This window comes from Entelurus aequoreus, linkage group LG05 (assembly GCF_033978785.1).
Source record: "Entelurus aequoreus isolate RoL-2023_Sb linkage group LG05, RoL_Eaeq_v1.1, whole genome shotgun sequence".
Lineage (NCBI taxonomy): Eukaryota > Metazoa > Chordata > Actinopteri > Syngnathiformes > Syngnathidae > Entelurus > Entelurus aequoreus.
The window spans coordinates 39,086,738-39,110,492 of NC_084735.1; the positions used below are offsets into that span (position 1 = coordinate 39,086,738).

The following is a 23,755-nucleotide window of genomic DNA, read 5'->3' on the forward strand; positions in this document are numbered from 1 at the left end:
TTGTGTGTTCTCCTCAGCCGACTGCATTGCTAACTATGGAAAGCACCCAGACAACAAACATGGGGGACAGCTTGGCTCGGAGACGGCTATTTACACTGACGTGAACCTCTCTAACAAGCTCAATGAGATCAAGACATTTAATAATTCCAACTTGTGCTATGCAAGCCCAGGAGGAGATTCATCAGACACTTACGAGCCAATCCCGTACGCTACCACCCAACTTATTCAAGCCAGCATTAAAAACAAGGCTCATGCATTGAATTCCATGGACGTGCCATGCTGGAATCAGCCCCCAAACCCACCTCCACTCCCAAAAGAGATGGCTGCTCAGATGCAATACAACATCATGGAGCAACACCAGCTAAACAAAGGTAAAATTGATTGGGAAAAAAAAAAGAAAAAAAAAGGGCCTCGCAAATTTTCACACTGCTCTGTTTTTAGATTATGCACAAGTAAATGAAGGCTCAGCCCATCACAAAACCATCCCCTACAACCATAACCAGAGAGATCACAGCACAGGAGGCTCGCACCACAGCTCAGACCGAGGCAGCAACAGCACCTCGGGTGAGGCTCAGGGCTACGGTTCTCACATCTGGACCAGTTTGAAACAAAATCAAGTAAAAGGCGCAAACTTTGACTTTTCTACTAATTTCTCAGGAAGTCAAAATCAGAAGAAAGGCCTGCGGGCCATGAAGACGCCGAAACATACTTCTGTAAGCTGGGGAGATGCTCTGTCTCCTCCTCATGCCATTGCCTGGAACGGGGATGAGTATAGCCTCCCCATGGAGAAAAGGTGCACACATACAACGTATGTTTTTATTCAGATTTTTCGCTTAGTCTGTTCATAACTGCCTTGGAGGCTGTTTTTGTTATGGAGATAATAGTTGGATAAACCAAACGTAACCTGCAAAAAGTGAAGGGAAAAAACTGGATTTATCGATGCAGTTGCAGTTGGTCTCAAGTAATACTTTGGTTCAGGAGATGGAATGTGCCTGTACCAAAAATACATGTACAAATACAGTAGCACCTCAATTTACGAGCTTTGTTGGTCTTGTGACGGAGCTCTTAATTCAAAACACTTGTATCTAAAATCAGCCTCTCCCTATTGCAATTAATTTCATTTGTGCTTAGACCCTTAAAACAGCATGATTTTACCATGTAACATGCCCTTTGAAAAGAAAATATTTTAGAAATGAAACTTTGTAAAAAAAAAAAAACAATACGATAGGAAGTACCAACAACTACAGTAGATTTACGAATTAATGTAACAATAATTTACAGCATTTACCTTGGAAAGTGGACTTTTACAGCATCTCCTTCCAGCTGTTTCTCAGTCAAACACACCATCAGCAGCTTTTGCAAATGTTCATGGATAAATATCTGCTGCTTAGATATTATTTTAACATCTTTCGCTGGCGTTAGACTAATTCTGCTTCAGTATGGTGCAGACTCGCAGTGATGCGCTCGAATTGCTTTGCCAAGTTGGCGATGCACTCGGTCATGTTTTTGATGATTTATTTCTTTAATTCAATGAATATCATCCACTTCTTCTCAGCAATGTCCTTCACACTCCCTTACTTCCTACCCATTGTTTGAAAACAAAGTTATGTTGATCTCTAGCTTTACACTAATGCTAGCAAGTAAAACCCAGGGCTGTATATTTCCTACTAAAAATAGACGTACTTTCAAATCCAGAAAACATTGTATGCAAGTAACAACTCAGATTCGTTGAATTGTGCACATGCACAAATCAAAGCACATTTATTTCTTACATCGCAATCAACTTGAAATTGACCGCATATGTCTGCGTGGCTAGCCACGCCCAGACCCCACCCTCTTATAAATACTCAACTCATACTAAAAGTAAGTGGCAGTAATGCACCTTTAACGTTGAGTGCCCCACCATAAAACAAGGAGAAGAAGAAGAAGAAGATGCCATGTGCTTGAGCTAAGCACGTTCCGGCCAATCACAAGTCAGTAGGAGGTGCTTCTTTCTCATGTTTGGAGAAAACAATAGAGCGATTGTCAGCCACTCATTGCCGTGTCTTCAAGAACTGAAATTAGTGCTGCACCCCTCGCTACAATAATACGTACAACTTTAGAAGAGGCTGGTAACTCTGATTACCCCCAATATAAATACAAGTTGTGTAATTTACAACAATGTTCATATGTGTTCAGATTATTTAATGTGAAAATGATGTATTATTTTGTTGAATGCTTTATTTGACATTTAGAAATGCCAGCGCTGTCAACTCTTGTTTGATTACCCAATGTATTATTATAACACAGGAGCTGACTTGCTGTAGCAGCCGTTGTAGTGACACAGAAGCAGGTCATTCCTACCCGGTCTCCGGTGGCATTAATGTGCTGCAACCACCTGTAGCTCCTGTCTGCCCGACTGGCCAAGTGTGTGCTGGAGTCACAGAAACACATTGGGACAGCAGTAGGTGGCAAATTGTTTGCCTACATAATTGAATAGACATCCTCACAAATATTAATATAAATAATTAAGTGTATTGCCAAAAAATATTTTTTTTGTCCTTGCCTCAACCTTTTTTTACATTGCTGAAATCAAATGTTAGTAAAGCCCAAACGACTACCTCTGTGTGCCACCAAAGTATCCCCGGCCTGCCGGAATGTGCGTACGTGAATCATGAAGTTGGCATGAGGAAGCGCACATTACCACATCAACGTCCATCTAGATATATTTCATATTTGCCGTAAAAAAGGGCTTAAGCCAGGTTTTTATACATAAGCAAACTTAAAGGCCTACTGAAATGAGATTTTCTTATTCAAACGGGGATAGCAGATCCATTCTATGTGTCATACTTGATCATTTCGCGATATTGCCATATTTTTGCTGAAAGGATTTAGTAGAGAACATCGACGATAAAGTTCGCAACTTTTGGTCGCTGATAAAAAAGCCTTGCCTGTACCGGAAGTAGTGTGACGTCACAGGTTGTGGAGCTCCTCACATCTGCACATTGTTTACAATCATGGCCACAAGCAGCGAGAGCGATTCGGACCGAGAAAGCGACGATTTCCCCATTAATTTGAGCGAGGATGAAAGATTCGTGAATGAGGAAAGTGAGAGTGAAGGATTAGAGGGCAGTGGAAGCGATTCAGATAGGGAAGATGCTGTGAGAGGCGGGTGGGACCTGATATTCAGCTGAGAATGACTAAAACAGTAAATAAACACAAGACATATATATACTCTATTAGCCACAACACAACCAGGCTTATATTTATAATGCCACAAATTAATCCGCATAACAAACACCTCCCCCCTCCCGTCCATAAAACCCGCCAATACAACTCAAACACCCGCACAACACACTCAATCCCACAGCCCAAAGTACCGTTCACCTCCGCAAAGTTCATACAGCACATATATTTCCCCAAATTTACGTACGTGACATGCACATAGCGGCACACACGTACTGGCAAGCGATCAAATGTTTGGAAGCCGCAGCTGCTCACGGTACCGCGTATCCAACTCAAAGTCCTCCTCGTAAGAGTCTCTGTTGTCCCATCTCCACAAGCATGCGTATCCAACTCAAAGTCCTCCTGGTAAGAGTCTCTGTTCTCCCAGTTCTCCACAGGCCAATGGTAAAGCTTGACTGTCATCGTTTGGGAATGTAAACAATGAAACACCTGCTACGACGTAGCCGCTACGTGTTTGTGTTGCTGCAGCCGGCCGCTAATACACCGCTTCCCACCTACAGCTTTCTTCTTTGCTATCTCCATTGTTCATTAAACAAATTGCAAAAGATTCACCAACACAGATGTCCAGAATACTGTGGAATTTTGCGATGAAAACAGACGACTTAATAGCTGGCCACAATGGTGTCCCAAAATGTCCGCTACAATCCGTGACGTCATGCGCATACGTCATCATACCGAGACGTTTGCAGCAGGATATTTCGCGGGAAATTTAAAATTGCACTTTACTAATCTAACCCGGCCGTATTGGCATGTGTTGCAATCATTGATATATAAACTATCAGACTGCGTGGTCGGTAGTAGTGGGTTTCAGTAGGCCTTTAATATATGAAGCCCCAGATGTTTTGGGCAATTCTTTGCTGGGTTCACTGTGGCATTTCCTACACCAACTAATGGCAATGCTGCTTGTAACTAAAATTTTTGCTTACAGCGTTGTCAAGAAACTATCTCAAAACACTCTCAAAACCATGCAGGGCCCCAGTTAGTTCAAAACTAAGGAGATATATATTTTTTTGCAGCAAATGAGGACGCTGTTTTTTAATAACTTAAAAATTACGATGCCAAAAAAATCTTCAACCTTCACAAATATCCAGTGGCCCCTCTGTGCTTGGGGCCCCGGTACAACAAGTCAAAGCAATTGTATTCATTAAGCCATTATTTGATGTCAGTTTTCTTTTTGCCAGTTCTGATGTAGAGAAGAGAACAGAAACCTGCCCGTCTCCACCAATTAGAGGGGCAACCTCATCCCCCACTGAGGTGCCCTACAGTCACCAACCTACAACACAACCGCAGGGAGCCATGAGCAATGGTGTGCACAATGGAACCAACAACCTCAGGTAACCATTTTAATTGACACAACACAACTATTTTCCTATGACAAGTTTGCACAGCTGCACACTCTAATGAGATCCAGAACGAAAGACGGACGAACAATTCTGCAATGGGTGAAATAATTATTGGTTGACACTGTCAGAGAGGTGTTCATAAATGTTTTTTTGTGGTAGCCATGGTGTATAAAAACCCTGCAGCACACATTTTCTGTGGGTTAGGATTAATTATGTGGAAATTAGAATATTGGTTGATACTAATGTATGACGTCACATTAAAGTACCAATAAAGTGGAAAAACAAGTCAACTTTATATGCTTATTTGTGTTTCATTGTATCCATTAAACCATATCCAATTGTATTTACAATCCGCAAAGTATGTGAAAATACCGTTTAAACATCACAAAATGCCACAAATTCAGTCAGACATTTTGAGTATTCCGCTCCAAATAACGTTGGCAATTTCCATCGATTGACGTCACAATGAGATTGCTTTTGCACTCTGAATATGTTATCAAGATCAGTCATACTGTAAATGCGCAAAAATTGGAAAGAGATGTTTATCATTCACAATCCTTATGTAAGACTAGAACACATATGTTAGGCTTCATAATGCATTGGAGTCAACAGATGGAGGGTCCTCTATTGCGTTCATCATACCCTTTTCTAAAAACATCCACAAATCCACCAACAATATTCCATTTAAATGTTGTGACCTGAAAATTAACCAAATATGAGTGACATTGTTAATATAAGTGCCAATGCAGATGGCCTATTTTAGCAGCGCATTGATAGCAGTGAGCTAATGATAGCTTATGCTGCTATTGTTGACACACTGAGCCGGCGGCTGCTTCTGACTTGTGTCAAACTTGCTAAAATTAAATTCTAGATTATAAATTCATGCATACTTCACCTGGTAATAGACAAAAGTGGCTATGGACCGACAGGCTGGTCGAATTTGACATTCCCCGACATGGCAAAAAGACGCTAGTTGCTGCAACTTTGTTTAACCCTTCATGAGGATTATGATTGAATCTTCATCTAAACAGAATTATGTAAGTGTCCCGCGGGTCGGCATCCCAGTGTGTAGAAATATTACAGTAAGTGTTTGTTTAATCATGGTTTATTATGGTTAGTTTGTATATTTAGCACCTAGCAAAGCTACATGATGCTCCAGTGTCACAATAAAACTGCATCCGTTAAGCACTCAGCTTCTAAAACTTATTGCTCATCTTCATTGTGTTCGGGATCAAAAATATAAGATCCTGGGTCATACTTTTTCCCAAAGCAATCATTGTTGGCTCTCACAAAGTCTACTTAATTAGCATTGTTGTTGATGGGGAAGGGATCTGTGGTTCCTAATGCTACGTCACAGATCACGTGTGGCTAGCTCATTATCTCTCAAAATGCTTCGGGAATCTCCGTGAGATTAATACTATTTTAATCATATATATGTATTCGCAAACTTTAGAAGTATTTTGGTGTCATAAATCAGATCCATCCATCCATCCATTTTCTACCGCTTGTCCCATATGTTAATAGCTTTAATTTAGAGGCAACTTGTTTTTCCACTCTACTGGTACTTTAAACTATGAAGACGTATACAACATGCACCTTCTAGCCGGCGTGAATATTTTTTCCCCATCATTTTAATATGTAAGTTATAAAGAAAAGACATAAAAAATGTTTGCAAAATTGATATAGCCTTCAAAGTTCAATACTAAGTGTTCGGGAGCCTGTAAAGGACTGTATATTTTCTTTAGGGGGATGCTCTAATTTTCACTATTTACCAAATAAAGATAGTCTAGGAGAGAGTGAGAGGACACCACTTATATAGTTAACAATTTACTATACAATATAACATACAATAATCTGACAATAATGAACACATTGATTACACTCATACACTCATCCCCACTCACACGCTACCTCCCCAATGAAACCTCCCGCACTAAACCAATTACACACACACACACAGTCCAACCTGGGCCAGAAGATAGTCTGTTGTGGTCCTGCTGTATCGTTGCTGCACATAGGGTGGGGGTGGTGAGTTGCAAATGCTGGATACCAAGGGGGCGTTGGAGAGGGGGGACACCTCCCGTTGTAGAGTAGAGAAGGGGGGGGGGGCTCGGCCGTGCTTCCTCTTAGTTCCCTCACGAGTCTAGTCTGGAGCGAGAGGAGAACCAGCCTCGTCCTGGGTCACCTCTCTGTCGACTAGCCCGTGAGCGCGAGCCACTAACACTCGTACCTCGCGCTGTCCACTTCCCTCGCAGCAAGGTAGCCGCGATAGCACACAACTAAACTCTACAACGTTCTCCAAACAATAAATAGTCCCAGGGGAGAGTGTCTCTTAACTAAACTTAGTCCGAACGTGACTGAACCTGGCGTTCGTGAAGTCACGTTGCAGCCAACAAACACAGGTGCGAACTGCGGTGAGCTAACTAGCAGTTAGCATGGGCTTCACCTCCTACTGGCAACGTGAAGCGCCCAAAACGTCTTTAAACTTAAACTAGTGCACTGGCACTTCACTGTCACTTATAACAAACTTAAATACAACGCTTAGAGTACTAGTTACTTATCTGATCTGCAACTGTGGTGATCTCTATCTCCGGGTAGTATTACCGACGCTCCGCTGCCTGTCAAATGCCGGAGCTCTTTTAAACACTTTTCTACCTGCCGGCGGAAACGGCAGTGCCCGTCACCATGGCAACCGTAACCGTGGCAACGGTTAAACAATCTAAAGAAAATACATTTCACCTTCCCAAACAACACATATGAAATGGAACTAAATAGTAATAATTAATCCCTCTAACAGAAATGATCTATATATATATATAACTAAAACGGACAATTTACAGAAATATGCAAACCTTCAGAACAGCCGCCCCCTGATTTATGTGAAAGAAATCAGTTATCCGAATGAAGGTTTGATATATAAGCAGATCAGGGGGGCTTAGGGGGAGTCGGGTCAGAGTATGAGGGAGTCGGGTCAGAGTATGGGGGAGTCGGGTCAGAGTATGGGGGAGCTCGATAAGGCGAGCGACTGGTCGATGGTAGGTTCTCTGGCCAGTGTCCACTACTGCTGAGCGAACTCTTCCATCCTTCCCCTTAGTGACTGTCTTCACTCTGCCCAGGAGCCAATGCGCTCTGGGTAGCGCTGGATCCACAATCATGTCTGGCCGCCCCATGAGGAGAGAGTTGGGCGTGATGGGATCGAGGTCAGCCAGGTTGCTACTTGCATATTCCAATGGTTTGGAATTCCGGATTGCTTCCGCTTCGGCTAACACATTGGCGAGGACTTCAGCTTTGGGGACCTGTGTTCCAAGGGTGAAGTTTAGAGTGGGAGGGGTGCTAGGTGGGTTGTACTGGAAGTCAACTTGAAGAGGGGTTAGTTGCTTCTTAAGCTCCTCTGTCATGTCCACATTGTCCTCAATCACATCTGATTTGATTACCTCAAGGACTGCTTCTGTCTCACTGGCAGCCTTATTGGGCTGGTTTGAGGGTTCCTCCATTTTGCACTCGGCCCCGAGGAAGTGCGTTTGGGTCTGGCTGGGATTAGCACTCTTCAGGTTGATAGGGCCTTGTAGAGTCCAACCAAGTGGGGTGTCCAGGGCGACAGGGCAGCCACATGGGCCTAGGAGGATGCGCCTTGGGAGGGTCAGCCTTGCTTGATCGGACCCGATTAGGATGGTCGGTACCACTTCTTCTTTTTGATCAAGCCTCAACTTTGCCAGATGGGGGTACTTTGCCTTGAGCGCCTTTATTGGGTAGCCGTAGTTAGAAAGGCTCACGTCAGCCGCGGTGAACACATCGCGCAGGGGGTGCACTTCTCCTGGTCGCCCCTTTGCCATGATCTCCAGGGACACTATCTCACCCGCGATCTGGGTGGGCTTGGGTTGGATGGTGAGGATCTTCATCTGATGAGGATGACCTTTGAGCCCGAGGGCGGTGGCTGCCTCCTTCATCAGGATGGTGCACTCTGCACCGTCATCAGTGATGGCATAGGTGGACATCTCCCTCCCATCATGGCGTAGGAAAACCGGCACCATCTTGAGTAACACTCGGGGGTTGTTACCATGGACTGGGCCTACATAGTAGGTACGACCCTCCTGGATCTCACTTGACGGGTCCCGGGGGTACTCTCCGGTCTCCGGCTTGTCGCTTCTGGTATTGAGGTCGTAGAGGACCGTGAGGTGTATCCTGCCGCATTCCTTAATACGACAAGGCCTCTTCAGGGTGCATTGCTTGGCCATGTGCTCACGGGCGCACCTCCAACACCGCTTGTTGTCCTTGATCCACTGTTTCCTTTCTTCGGTGTTATTCTTCCCAAACTCTGGACACTGTTCAAGCCAGTGGGGGCCCGTGCAACACGGGCAAGGTGGTTGAAGCTTCTTGTCACCCTGCTTAGGGCCGCCCCACTCACCGCGGGGGGTGTCCCTCTCCTCCTTAGTGTCATCCCCTGGGATCGTCGTCATCACCCGGACTGACCCTTCCTTCCTCTTGGCTGCTCGATTGGTCCATTCTTGTCCGCCGTACTTTGGCTCAGCTTTTGTTGGGAGACGGATGTGCTTTACCTCACTTCTCAGAAAATCAGATAGCTCCTCTAAGCTGGCTGCTGGCTGGTCGGGATTGAGCTGGTCGTGGCGCCGCCGGAACCTTTACTCTCGGTGTCTGGGCAGCTTCCTTATGAAGCGCTCCACGGTGGAGCCTGTGTTCAATTCCCTGGCTCCAGTCGGTCCCTGCAGCTTCAGCATCGTGACCAGGGAGCGGATGCGGAGGGCGTAGTCATCCAGGGCTACGTCGGTACGGATCTCGGGTAACTCCCCAGGGGCTTCAACCTCGTCGAGGATGTGGTCCCATGGACAACCCCAGCGGTGATCTAGTTCTTTCATGCTGTCGGTGTAGGGGGTGAGGGACTTGGCGTGGGAGAAGCAAAGTCTCTTAGCTATTGGTAGCTTGCAATGGAGTTGGAGTGTGAGAGACTTTTGCTGCTCACTGTGGTACGCCTGTGGTTCTCCTAGCAGATACTCCAGGCTGAGCCGCATCTCCCTGTAGTTCTCCCTGCTGTCTTGAGTGAAGAATGGAACAATGGAGCCAGGCGGGTGAAGAGGAAGTGGGTCATATGGTCCTGCATTACAGCGGGCTGATGTTGATGGTGAGGAGGGGGGAGGAGCGTGTGGATACTGCACCCTACGATCCAGAAGGGAGTCCAAGTGTTCGTCAGGCTCCATTTCCTCCTCGTGTGCGCTCTGGGTTTCTGGGTCCAGCGCTCGAGACCTCTCGATGCTCCTCTTCCTTTCCTCTGGCGAGCCAGGCCTTGAGGGCGCTCTCGATATCCGGCCGGGGGGAGAGGGCTCTGGTTGGTGGGAGAGAGCGAGCTTAGCGAGCTCCAGGCTCTGGACGGCCGCCTTCTCGAGTGCCTCCGCAGTTGCACGGGTTTGCCGCTCCAGGCGCTCCTTGTCAGCGCGGGCCTCTTCATGCAGACGCTCCTCTCTAGCACAGGCTTCTTCGCGCAGCTTCTGCTCTTGTAGCTCTAGGCGTTTCTCTCTGGCGAGGGCGTCCTGGCGCTGGTTCTCCTGGTTGTCAATCAACTGCTGGAGTAACTTCTCAGAGAGTAGACTCTCAATGCTTGATCGTCCTGAGTGGCTGCTACGGTGACTACCCGTACGGCTGCTATGGACGCTGCTACGCCGGCCAGAAGATAGGCGAGACTTCACTCTGGGGGGCTTGCCTTGAGGATCGGAGTTCTTGAAAAACTCACCCGGATGGAAGGTTCGCGGGTCGGTCTTGTCTAGTGGGGTGGCGGCATCAGGGGGAATTATTTCCTCACCGTTCTGTAAGTTGCCACGTCCTGGTGGATCCTCTTTGCCTTGGCTGGCGATTTCTGTCGGCGGGGTAATGACTGCTGCCAGCGGCGGGCCCGCCTTTTCCTGTCTCTCTTCATCCCTTGGTAGTGAGGAGAAGGAGTGAATACTGGGTTGCATAGTTGAACCTAATTCTGGTGTTGCAATATTGTCCTCCGCCACTTGGGGTGCTTTACTCTCTAAACTACTGGGGCTGTCAGTCTCATCTAGGGTAGTCAAGTGATAGTCCTTTAGTCTAGTGGGTAACCTACGCTCTCTAACAGGGCGTGCTGGTGGTTCTGGTTTTGGGGAGGGGCTTAGGGCTCTCTCACTCTTTTTGGACATCATAACTGATTAGACTCTCCGGCTCGAAGGACCAAAATGTTCGGGAGCCTGTAAAGGACTGTATAATTTCTTTAGGGGGATGCTCTAATTTTCACTATTTACCAAATAAAGATAGTCTAGGAGAGAGTGAGAGGACACCACTTATATAGTTAACAATTTACTATACAATATAACATACAATAATCTGACAATAATGAACACATTGATTACACTCATACACTCATCCCCACTCACACGCTACCTCCCCAATGAAACCTCCCGCACTAAACCAATTACACACACACACACAGTCCAACCTGGGCCAGAAGATAGTCTGTTGTGGTCCTGCTGTATCGTTGGTGCACGTAGGGTGGGGGTGGTGAGTTGCAAATGCTGGATACCAAGGGGGCGTTGGAGAGGGGGGACACCTCCCGTTGTAGAGTAGAGAAGGGGGGGGGGGGCTCGGCCGTGCTTCCTCTTAGTTCCCTCACGAGTCTAGTCTGGAGCGAGAGGAGAACCAGCCTCGTCCTGGGTCACCTCTCTGTCGACTAGCCCGTGAGCGTGAGCCACTAACACTCGTACCTCGCGCTGTCCACTTCCCTCGCAGCAAGGTAGCCGCGATAGCACACAACTAAACTCTACAACGTTCTCCAAACAATAAATAGTCCCAGGGGAGAGTGTCTCTTAACTAAACTTAGTCCGAACGTGACTGAACCTGGCGTTCGTGAAGTCACGTTGCAGCCAACAAACACAGGTGCGAACTGCGGTGAGCTAACTAGCAGTTAGCATGGGCTTCACCTCCTACTGGCAACGTGAAGCGCCCAAAACGTCTTTAAACTTAAACTAGTGCACTGGCACTTCACTGTCACTTATAACAAACTTAAATACAACGCTTAGAGTACTAGTTACTTATCTGATCTGCAACTGTGGTGATCTCTATCTCCGGGTAGTATTACCGACGCTCCGCTGCCTGTCAAATGCCGGAGCTCTTTTAAACACTTTTTCTACCTGCCGGCGGAAATGGAAGTGCCCGTCACCATGGCAACCGTAACCGTGGCAAGGGTTAAACAATCTAAAGAAAATACATTTCACCTTCCCAAACAACACATATGAAATGGAACTAAATAAAAATAATTAATCCCTCTAACAGAAATTATCTATATATATATATATATATAACTAAAACGGACAATTTACAGAAATATGCAAACCTTCAGAACACTAATATTATTTAAATAAAATTAAGAATGTCTAAAACTATCTACACCCCCTATCAAAAATGCAAAAGGGTTCGTTCTACCTGCAGAGCGGCAAACTTAGCAAACACCTCACTCAATACGGACGCCATGACGTCATCAGAGGTCATCATTAAGCGTTCACATACACACTTCGGCGCGCACACACACACACACGCACACACAACCAGCATTGTGACATGTAAAGCAAAGGTGATGGAAGAAAAGTAAAGACATAATGAATATACAGTATCTGTGGCAGCATCGGAGAAAGCCATGTACAAGTTTCACTTTTTCGTTGCATTGCCCATAACTGTGGTGCATTCAAGGACCCTCGATAAGTTAGGAACATATATTTTAAAGACTGGGGGAGGCTAACAGCCCACGAGATGCACTACTACTGCTACTACTACTATTCGTATTACGCACTTATGATGATTACACTCGGAAGTAAAGGAAAACTTGACATTATTATAATCTAAAAGGCCCTAATCTATTGCTTTCTCTCTAACAATTACAGCTACATACCCCTGTGCCTGGACACTGATGGACAAGGAGACGACACAGAGGAGGAGACGGTTCTTACTGAAAACCACCACCATCGGCACCAAAACCAACAGCACAAACAAAAGTTGCACCACAACTCCCCACACAAGCTGCTTCTCCACAGGCTGGAGCAGACCCCTGCCTGCAGCACGGGGGAACTGGACAGATCGGTCACGGGCTCCATGGTTAACAGCTGGGGCTCAGCGTCTGAAGATAACATCTCGTCAGGCAGATCCAGCATTGTCAGCACCTCGGAAGGATCTTTCTTCACAGACGGAGATTTCAACCAGGCAGAAGCCGTGCGTACGTGCAAATACTCGGAGGAATCAGGTGAGATGACGTTAAACCTATTTAGTCTGATTACTTCAAAAAACACAATTTGAATTGTTTAAGTTCTGGAGATGCTTTAATGTGAAGGGTTTGAGTTCGATACTGTTCTGTACTTAAGGAGAATCACCAGAATGTGCAACATGCTGCTTTTGTCAATCATTGACCTCTTTTATACTGAGAATGCAAATCAGAGCAGCATTATATTTCATAACATCCAAGGAACTTTATTGTTGTAATCGCAAACATGAGACATATGATGGCACAAAAATTAGTACATGAGGTTGCAGTTTTAGCCCAATGACTATGATTGTAATTACATAATCTAATTCGAGTAAGAGATAAATAGCATAGGTTAATATGACTATAATATACATAGAATAAACATTTATATCTAAATATAAATATTCTGTATACAAACATATATGATATACAAATATAAACAAGGTTTTGTTTGTGGCACCCGTCTTTATTTATTATTAGACTCCCCTATGGAGCCCTTCAAAAAAATTTTTGACATTGTAGAAAAAGTTGTATTGGCACCGAAACAAATTTTGGCAACAAATAAATACAAACATTGAAAGAATACAATATTTTTGGTGGATGTTTTTGATGGCAATAATCATATTTTTGTACACTTTTGTTTTTGTGTGTTTAAGGTTTTAATGATCGGTTTTCTTTTTTACGATTTTGGTTCTTTTTTAGGTTTAAATAATGGCAGTGTTTTAGTATTAGAGGTGAGTAAAGTTTACCCAGAAGCAGTTTTACTGGACTTTGGCATGCAAGTAAAACAAAGTAGAAGAAGAAATGAGGACAGAGGGCATCTAAATGAAGTTTATAAAAGCGTCAAAATATGAAATTATGAAGCAAAAGTAATTTTTTACATTTATCTTGAGTAGACCTAAATGTGTTGCTGTCGGCAGATTCATCTCCTGCTCAGAGAGAAATCTTGTATTTGTAAACATGACACAGTGACCTACTTTATTACTCTTTGACTACTTCTTAAATCACACTGGTCAACTTCGTTACTTTCACAATTGGTTTTATATATGCACTTGATTTCAGCACTAAGAGGTTACTAGGACATATTTCTGTTAATTATGAAATGTTTAATGTATCACTCTGCATACATTCTCTTTACAAGCAAATACAATAACTAAAGTAATTACTCATGTTTATTAGTTATGATACAGTATATATATGTTTATAGAGATATATATTTTTTAAATAAAATGTAACAAGGCAGTCAAGCATCAGCTTCGCTCACTTGATGATGTTCTGTAGTTGGATGTCCTCTCAGAAACACGCCTGTGAAGGAAGTCCAGATGTCCCACAAATACCGAGATCTTTTTTGTCTTTTACTACTTTTTTGTCTAGTACTACTCAGATATTATTTCAAAAGATATTTTAATGTAATTGTAAATAGTTATGTCACCTCTAAAAGTCCAGCCTATGTTTTAAATGAATTTAAAATAATCCCTCAGCTGAACATTATAGAAGTGGATGATAAATACATTAAAATAATAAATAAATTAAATAAATGTTTTGAATGATGTTTTAAAAATATGTTGTAGCTTGTACTTTGAAATGTACATGTAAATATTATGTGGAATATAATTTAGGATATCTGACTGTATCCCCCTATGTTGTATAATTTGCAATTTGGGCAGGAAATTAATCACAATAGCGGTAGTTTCAGCACATTGTTTATACAAGTCATACTTGACAATACAATACAATAAGACACACAATAAGACATGAGTCCACCTATTCAGGAGTAAACAGAAAGAAAAAGATAGATCAGATGTAAAGTTTTACTTCCAAAAGCTGAAAAAAGTTCCATGAATGAAGTTGTCTCCACAGCCTGGATGTGAGGCTCCCTCTCGGGGGAACAAAAGGAAGAAATGCCGAAGGTTGCTCAACATTATGATAGTCGAAGTCTTGTATTTTAACACAAATTGTTTACTCATGTCACACCAAGCTTTACATGTCTGGTGTTAAATGTTTTAAATGAATAAATACAGCTACACTTACATTTTAAAGTCGCTCTTTTCTCTCTGCGTGGAAATGTAACAAAGTATTGTTCCATACGGAGTTTCGCCAAATATCACCGCTATATCGAGACAAACATGGATAATTTAAAAATACATGATACATTTCTGTACCGCTTACGCTACATCCTCAAAGTATTGCTAGGTTAACACGGAAATCTCATATAACTTTTACATATGATTTAGACACAATCAGTCCTCATTTCATCTTCAATAGTGTTTTTACAGTCCAGTAAAACTGCTTCTGAGTAAACTTCTTACAAGCCCCGCCCACAGGCGTCCGCCCCTCATGCTAAAACACTGCCATTATTTTGATACCGTAAAAAAAAGAAGTGAAACCAGAAAAAAAAAAAAGTTAAATCATAAAAACCTTTGAAACACACAAAAACAATAAAAGTGCCCAAAAATATAAATATTGGCATCAAAAACATACACCAAAAATATTGTATTTTTTCAATGTTTGTATTTATTTGTTGCCAAAACTTGTTTTCACGTTATGACACTTGTGTGGAGTGAACAGTTAAGTGTTCTATGCTGGATTTATCACTCCCAGCACGATTAACCGTTTTGCATAAATGCAAGTGGGTGTAGGTTGTACGACACATTACTAATTTAATTCCAACTACCTTATTATTGAATTTTGACAGCAACATTGATTTAATCCTAATTTTAAATTGTCATATTTTATAACTGAAGTGTTTAAAAGAAATTTAAAACAAATCCCCAAATATTTACACAAGCCATGGCCATAATCATTTGGCTCCCTTCTTGGTTGGGGCCCTAAACAACTGCATAGTATTTATGCGACCTACAGTACATAAGACTCTGATTACTTTTTTTTTTTAGCCACGTTCGTAGTTGGAAAATTGATAACCCAAATCATGCAAAAAAATGTAAAACAATGGGTTATTTTTGTTAAATCTCAGCTCAGCGACTTCCGCGACCTAGCAGTCCCATGTCCACAGACAGCAATATGAGTCCTGCCATAACACAGAAAAGACCCAGGAGGCATAAACAGAATCAATGTGGGCAACAAGGCTACCAGCCCAAAGATGCCTTCAATGACGGTAAAGAAAGTCTTAATGATGTGTATCCCTCAAGAAATTGTATTTGAGTGTGTCCTCTCTTCATTCTCTAGACTCTTTCATGCCCCTCAATTTCCCCAGTCAGATGGCCCCAAGTCACTTTAAAGTGAGGGGGGCCACATTGCCCCGAATGGGGTCTGGAGAGGCCAAGGGCCGACGAGGCAGCACTGGGACTCACAGGGTGAAAGAGGCTCCATTTGAAGACGGTGAAATCCAGGACAGTCCCAAGATGGTACCAAGAGGAAAAGGAGGCAACAAAAGCAAACAGCACTCAGGTATTGGATGGAACGTGTGGTTCTTACTTTATAGAACAGAATGATTAATGACTTTAAATTGTCTCTTTTTCTTAGAATTTGGGGATATTCTTCTGTACAGTCGTCCTGCTTTCCCATCAGGTCCAACTCAAGGGGACCCTGATGAGTTCAATGAACCCAGTTTTATACCTTGTGAAGAGTCAAGGACCAAACAAGGAGGACAGGAGGACTATATGGGAATAAATGAGGTAACGCAGGAATTTTTACAAAATCTAATACGTTCTCACAAAAAAGTCATACAGCGATAACTCAAGTGTTTTTAGTAAGACCAGAGTGTATAAATTGAAGCAATTCTTCCCAGAAGAAATAATGCAAATTCAATTAATCCGTTCAATACACCTCAAAGTGTTGGCACTCACGACTTCCTTTGGCTCCAAAATGGTTATTTTGCAGTCATATTCAGTTTCAGGTAAAAAGCGTAGGGACTGCCTGGACGTCTATTTGTCTAAAACTCAGCATTATGCATTGTGCCTGAACACCGCAACATGTAAAACATCCGGTCTGTTCGTGATTTGAAAAATTCGTGAAATGAGGAGTTTGTAAATCGAAGTTCCACTCGATCTAATTTCTTTAATCACAGTGTAAACAGTACACATTTTTTTTAAAACAACCTTGGCGTCTTTTGTATGTGGAAATTAATCCGATACGTATTTAACGTAACTACAGTCTGAATGATCTGGTCATGTTCATCCGACTCACGTCATCAAAAAGCGACAAACATAATTATTTGCAAAAGACGAATGAGCAGAAAACAGTCGAAAAGAAGATTTTTATTTTTTTTTCTCAAATAATATCCCTTAACTCCTGACTCCTCATTCACACGCTCCTTGAAACACACGTCGGAGCAAATACCCCACAAACAGAGAGCCAAAATTATTTATTCCTACATGACATAATTTGCATGAGAAAATGTGGACTCTGATTGCACGAAACCATTGAAATTGCCACAAACGCACCAGAACTGACCTACTAGAATCGAAGCCATAATAATTTCCGTAAAAACACACTACAGCATGTGACGTCATGTTGTGTTTGCATGCAGGTCACTTCACTGACCTGTTCTGGTCATATTAGACACCACATTTTTATTTTCTTAGTGTGAACGACAACAACAAAAAAGATCTGGTTTAACAAGAATTCTGAATTGGGTGTCATACCCTGTAAACAAAGCCAACAATACCCACTAGTGTTGTCCCGATACCAATATTTTAGTACAGGTACCGGTACCAAAATGTACTCCGATACTTTTCAATACTTTTCGGTACTTTTCTAAATAAGGGGGACCACAAAAAATTACATTATTGGCTTTATTTTAACAAAAAATCTTACGGTACATTAAACATATGTTTCTTATTGAAATCGAAGAACAATTTTGTCCTTAAATAGAATAGTGAACATACTAGATAACCTGTCTTTTAGTAGTAAGTAAACAAACAAAGGCTCCTAATTAGTCTGCTGACATATGCAGTAACATATTGTGTCATTTCTCATTCTATTATTTTGTCAAAATTATGAGGGTCAAGCTGTAAAAATGTATTATTAATCTAATTAATTTACTGTTAATATCAGGTTATTTTCTGTTTTAACATGTTCTATCTACACTTCTTTTAAAATGTAATAATCATTTATTCTTCTGTTGTTTGATACTTTACATTAGTTTTGGATGATACAACAAATTTAGGTATCGATCTGATATCAAGTAGTTACAGGATCATATATTGGTCATTTTCAAAGTCCTCTTGTGTCCAGGGACATATTTCCTGAGTTTATAAACATAATATGAATTTTTAAAAAAGGAAAAAAGATTTTAGGACGATAAAAAAAATCGATGTAATCATAGTAGTATCGTCTACATACGCTATTGTACTTGGTATCATTACAGTGGATGTCAGGTGTAGATCCACCAATGGCATGACGCGCTGTCATGCTCGGGAACCGGTACTTTTCAAACCGAGTATTGTACCGTTTTTGATTCATTAGTACCGCAATACTATACCGTACAACCCTAATACCCACTATCACTTCTTTATTTGGGCACACAATTCGGGGAAAAGGACCCATTTGTTACGCACAAATGAAAACTGCAGCAAAATTCTGGAGATTTTTTTTTGCGTTGACTCATACGGAAAGAAGGCTGTACAAAACCGGCGGTATCACTGACTGTACTAACAGTCAGTGGACAAAATATTGGACGTTTTTCTCACTTCACTGACAGTTTTGTAAGCGTTCATTTTCTCTCTTTTTCTAGTTCCTGAAAAGTTGAGAATTATTTTGACGAGAAACATCCTACAGCTGCTTCACCGAAAGACTTCAAAAAAAGACTACAAATACTGCACAATAAATGCTGTCCTTTTTTTCTACATCCTAGTTCTCACTCAATATTGGTAAAAACAAAACAAAAAAAACAACAACATTAAAGTGCTGATGTTTAAGTCTGTGGACTGCTTTCAGGGTGACCATATCAAACAGGCTGACGTAAGATGAATGCACACTGTATGGCTGACGTGCGTGTCGATGAAAATATTGTACATGATGACCGTTTCTCATGTGTTCTTGAATGCTTGTCATTTCCAGACATCTTGTAAATTGTTTACTGCCACAAAAGTGCTTCAAATTGAAATTGTTTGTGACAGTGTTAATGTTTTATAAGTGATGTACACCTTGTTATTGTATTGTTTGTTCCACTTTGGTTATAAAAGCACAATCACATTTTTTATGATTACAAATGTATGTATTTCATAACGGAGGAACTCACGTGGTGGTATTGTGTAAATCATTTGATCAGTTCACTTTATCCTGAGAAAATGAATGTTGATCCTGATTGTGCATTCGGTTCCGTAACATTTTAAGCTGCTTTCGTATAAAATTGAGATATCTGTATTGTGTACTAGGAGAAATGCATGCATATCTCCTGTTGGAGATATTAAACATTTACTTTATCCTCCTCCTGGGATGGTGAAAATTCTGCTTTTGGACTGGTTTGATTTTTTTTTGTCTGCCCTTGAGTACATTTTATCTACTTGCCTCTTCGCATGACCTTGGCAACCACTTCTGAAGTGGACATTACGTTAACCGTCTTCATTTCCTTAATAATCTTCTTCTGACATTAATTAATCCATAAAACCAGATGCCAGCAAATTAAATAGAGCCTACTAGCTTGGGGCATCTGAAGAGTTTGGCAATGTATTTTCATGTCAGTAATATAGTACAGTGCTGATTAAAATAATGCAGTATCAGTATTAATTTGGAAAAAAATACATTGAGTGTAGAATTATGCATTTTTTAAACTCATTTTGTTCCCTTTATTTTAGAAAAAAAAAAAAAAAAATATATATATATATATATATATATATATATATATATATATATATATATATATATATATATATATATATATATATATATATATATATATATATATATAAATACATACATATATACAGTATATATATATATATACATATATATATACATACATACATATATACATAAATATATACATACATATATATACACACATACATATATATATATATATACAAACATATATATATATATATATATATATATATATATATATATATATATATATATATATATATATATATATATATATATATATATATATATATATATATATATACATATACACATACATATACAAACATATATATATATATATATATCAGTGGTTGTTAACCTGGGTTCGATCGAACCCTAGGGGTTCGGTGAGTCGGGCTCAGGGGAAGCCAAGACACACCCGACTCATCGTGTAAATAAAAACTTCTCCCTATCGGCGTATTACGGATACGGCAACAGCAGAAGTCACACTGATTTGCAGGTGTGTAATTTGTTGTGAGTTTATGCACTGTGTTGGTTTTGTTGTTTGAACAAGGTGATGTTCATGCACGGTTCATTTTGTGCACCAGTAAAAAAACATGGTAAGACTTTAGTATAGGGAACATATTCACCATCAATTAGTTGCTTATTAACATGCAAATTAGTAACATATTGGCTCTTAACTAGTCATTATTAAGTACTTATTAATGCATTATTCGGCATGGCCTTATTATAACCCTAACCCTAACCCTGGCCCTAACCCTCTAACCCTAACCCTAATCCTAACCCTAACCCTAACCCTAACCAAATAACTCTAAATTAAGTCTTTGTTACTTAAAATATGTTCCCCATACTAAAGTGTTACCAAAAACCTATAACTTTGTCTTGAATTTGAAAAACAACAACATTTTATTCTTCACTTTAGAAGGGTTCGGTGAATGCGCATATGAAACTGGTGGAGTTTGGTACCTCCAACAAGGTTAAGAACCACTGATTATATATATATATATATATATATATATATATATATATATATATATATATATATATATATATATATATATATATATATATATATATATATATATATATATATATATATATTTGTTTATATATGTATACATATATAGTTGCATGCGACCAGTCTTCCTCTCGGGGAATAAAATTGATTGATTGAGACTTTTATTAGTAGGTTGCACAGTGAAGTACATATTCCGTACAATTGACCACGAAATTGTGACACCCGAATAAGTTTTTCAACTTGTTTAAGTCGGGGTCCACTTAAATTGATTCATGATACAGATATATACTATCATATATACTATCATCATAATACAGTCATCACATAAGATAATCACATTGAATTATTTACATTATTTACAATCAGGGGTGTGGAGGGGGGGGGGGGGGGGATATGGACATCAAGTAGTGGACATAGAGAGAGAGAGAGAGAGAGAGAGAGAAAGATCATAAGGCATAAGAAAGAGAAAAAGTATCTGCATTTGATTGTTTACATTTGATTATTAGCAATCCAGGGAGGGTGTTAGTTTAGGGTTGTAGCTGCCTGGAGGTGAACTTTTATTGCGGTTTTGAAGGAGGATAGAGATGCCCTTTCTTTTATACCTGTTGGGAGCGCATTCCACATTGATGTGGCATAGAAAGAGAATGAGTTAAGACCTTTGTTAGTTCGGAATCTGGGTTTAACGTGGTTAGTGGAGCACCCCCTGGTGTTGTGGTTATGGCGGTCATTTACGTTAAGGAAGTAGTTTGACATGTACTTCGGTATCAGGGAGGTGTAGCGGATTTTATAGACTAGGCTCAGTGCAAGTTGTTTAACTCTGTCCTCCACCTTGAGCCAGCCCACTTTAGAGAAGTGGGTGGGAGTGAGGTGGGATCTGGGGTGGAGGTCTAGAAGTAACCTGACTAGCTTGTTCTGAGATGTTGATGGAGTTTAGATTTGAGGGTTTTGGAGGTGCTAGGGTACCAGGAGGTGCATGCGTAATCGAAAAAGGGTTGAACGAGAGTTCCCGCCAGAATCTTCAAGGTGCTTTTGTTGACCAGAGAGGAAATTCTGTAGAGAAATCTCGCTCGTTGGTTAACCTTTTTGATTCCCTTGGTTGCCATTTTATCACAGGAAAGGTTAGCCTCTAGAATGGAACCTAGGTAGGTGACCTCATCTTTCCTGGTGATAACAATGTCACCTACTTTTATGGTGAAAACACACTGGTCAATCCCAAGTTTTGGATGACATATACAATATGTTGAGTAAGAAGGACCACTGAGAAAGAATAGCACTTGGCCAAGTTTTACTAAAGCTTTAGGAGACCAGCCCTTACAACGCGACAATAGCATCAGCAAGAAGAGGTCTAAATTCAAACAAAAAGAGTCAGCTTATGTACAGCGAAAACAGCCCCTCCCGCCCAGAAAGAAATCCAGCTGTTTGTTCCAAACAGATAAGGCCTTCTCCACAGAAAGAGAGTATGCTATACTCCTAGCAGACAGTACGGCTCCTTCAAGGTGAACCAAAGAGTTTACTAGCGGACATAAGATAAAGACCCAAAGTGATCACATGGGAAAATATTAACTGCTTCAAACATGACTATGGATTAAGAAAGAACACTTAAAAATATCTCATTATCGCAGTATGTATTAATGTATGTATGTATGTATACACTTAAGGGCTCCTGCGAAGGGGAGGGGGCGTCCCATCCCTGTGCATTGAGCCGACCAAATTAACCAGTTTTTCCCAGTGCTGACGGTCTTGTACTAGCTGTTGTTGCGTCCTCCATAGCAACTCCATGTAGTTGGAGCTCACCCGCAATCACATATAGCCATCGGGTGCGGGATTTGCCTCGTGGTCTTTTCCAGCCTGCGACCCTCGGGTTACAGTTTTTCTCTATTGCTAAAACACAAAACCCAGTACTCTAAACCAAATGACCAGTTGCCTAAACACATTTAGTAAAACTACCCCCCATTTGCCACAACCACAAACACAATTCACCTGCTAAAACACATTTTGTATACAGTCGTGGTCAAAAGTTTACATACACTTGTAAAGAACATAATGTCATGGTTGTCTTGAGTTTTCAATCATTTCTACAACTCTTATTTTTCACGATAGAGTACATACTTGTTGGTCACAAAAAACATTCATGAAGTTTGGTTCTTTTATGAATGTATTATGGGTCTACCGAAAATGTGACCAAATCTGCTGTGTCAAAAGCATACAGCAGTGGCGGGCCGTGCATTTCCCACCTAGGCCTTCAGTGATCTCCAACTTCAATGATTAACTCTCAAAATACCATAATTGATGTCACCACATGATCATTGCTGGAGAAATACTATACAGGAACACATTTACACCCTACTGCGCATTGAATCACATCTACAGTACACAAACCGGGTTATATTCTGGCGCATTTAAAAATCTATTAAAACGCATCAGCAATTAAAACATATACCGTACATTTCTCTGCTTGGCTTATGCAACTTACGGTCAATAAAGTTTGATTAAAAGTACACACTTCTCAAAGATATATTAACTGCCCTGACCACATGATGGCGACAAATACACATGTAACAATGTTAATTAAACGACAAGCATGGCACACTTTAACAACAAGAGTTTACAACTTTTAGTTGTAACAGAACAGCAACTGTCAACAACTTGTGATCTGATTGGCTATCACAACTGTCTCTCAACTCTATATGTTCTCAAATTCATCCCCTAATGGTCCCAAAGAGTATCTAATCACAGGACGCGTAAATGTCACTTTCAACGTGAGGCCATCTAGAAGGCCTTACTGACAACAACTCGTGATCTGATAGGCTATCGCAACTGTCTATCACCTGTATGTCCCCGACCACAGAACTTTCCTCCAGAATGTCTTATCTTTGTCCATGTGATGTCAGATGAAACAAAAATTGAGCTGTTAAGCCACAATACCCAGCAATTTGTTTGGAGGAGAAAAGGTAAGGCCTTTAATCCCAGGAACACCATGCATAGGGTTAAGCATGGTGGTGGTAGTATTATGCTCTGTGCCTGTTTTGCTGCCAATGGAACTGGTGTTTTACAGAGAGCAAATGGGACAATGAAAAAGGAGGATTACCTCCAAACTCTTCAGGACAGCCTAAAATCATC

The 23,755-nt window shown here is 41.2% G+C and overlaps 1 protein-coding gene across 3 annotated transcripts in view; it reads left to right on the forward strand.

Annotated features, from left to right (window-relative positions):
• LOC133650616 (roundabout homolog 1-like) overlaps window positions 1–19,204 on the forward strand; it is a 256,474-nt gene extending 237,270 nt beyond the window's left edge. Inside the window, exons 21-29 of one of the 3 annotated variants that reach the window (XM_062048087.1) lie at window positions 18–371; window positions 442–564; window positions 658–808; window positions 4,407–4,559; window positions 12,473–12,828; window positions 15,803–15,943; window positions 16,015–16,236; window positions 16,312–16,463; window positions 18,524–19,203. In XM_062048087.1, the coding sequence (XP_061904071.1) occupies window positions 18–371; window positions 442–564; window positions 658–808; window positions 4,407–4,559; window positions 12,473–12,828; window positions 15,803–15,943; window positions 16,015–16,236; window positions 16,312–16,463; window positions 18,524–18,538 (1,667 nt within the window). In that variant the 3' untranslated portion in view covers window positions 18,539–19,203. Of the gene's footprint in view, window positions 1–17; window positions 372–441; window positions 565–657; window positions 809–4,406; window positions 4,560–12,472; window positions 12,829–15,802; window positions 15,944–16,014; window positions 16,237–16,311; window positions 16,464–18,523 lie in introns of all 3 variants that reach the window. The other 2 variants (XM_062048085.1, XM_062048086.1) reach the window with 2 other exon arrangements.
• Window positions 19,205–23,755: the final 4,551 nt, after the last annotated feature.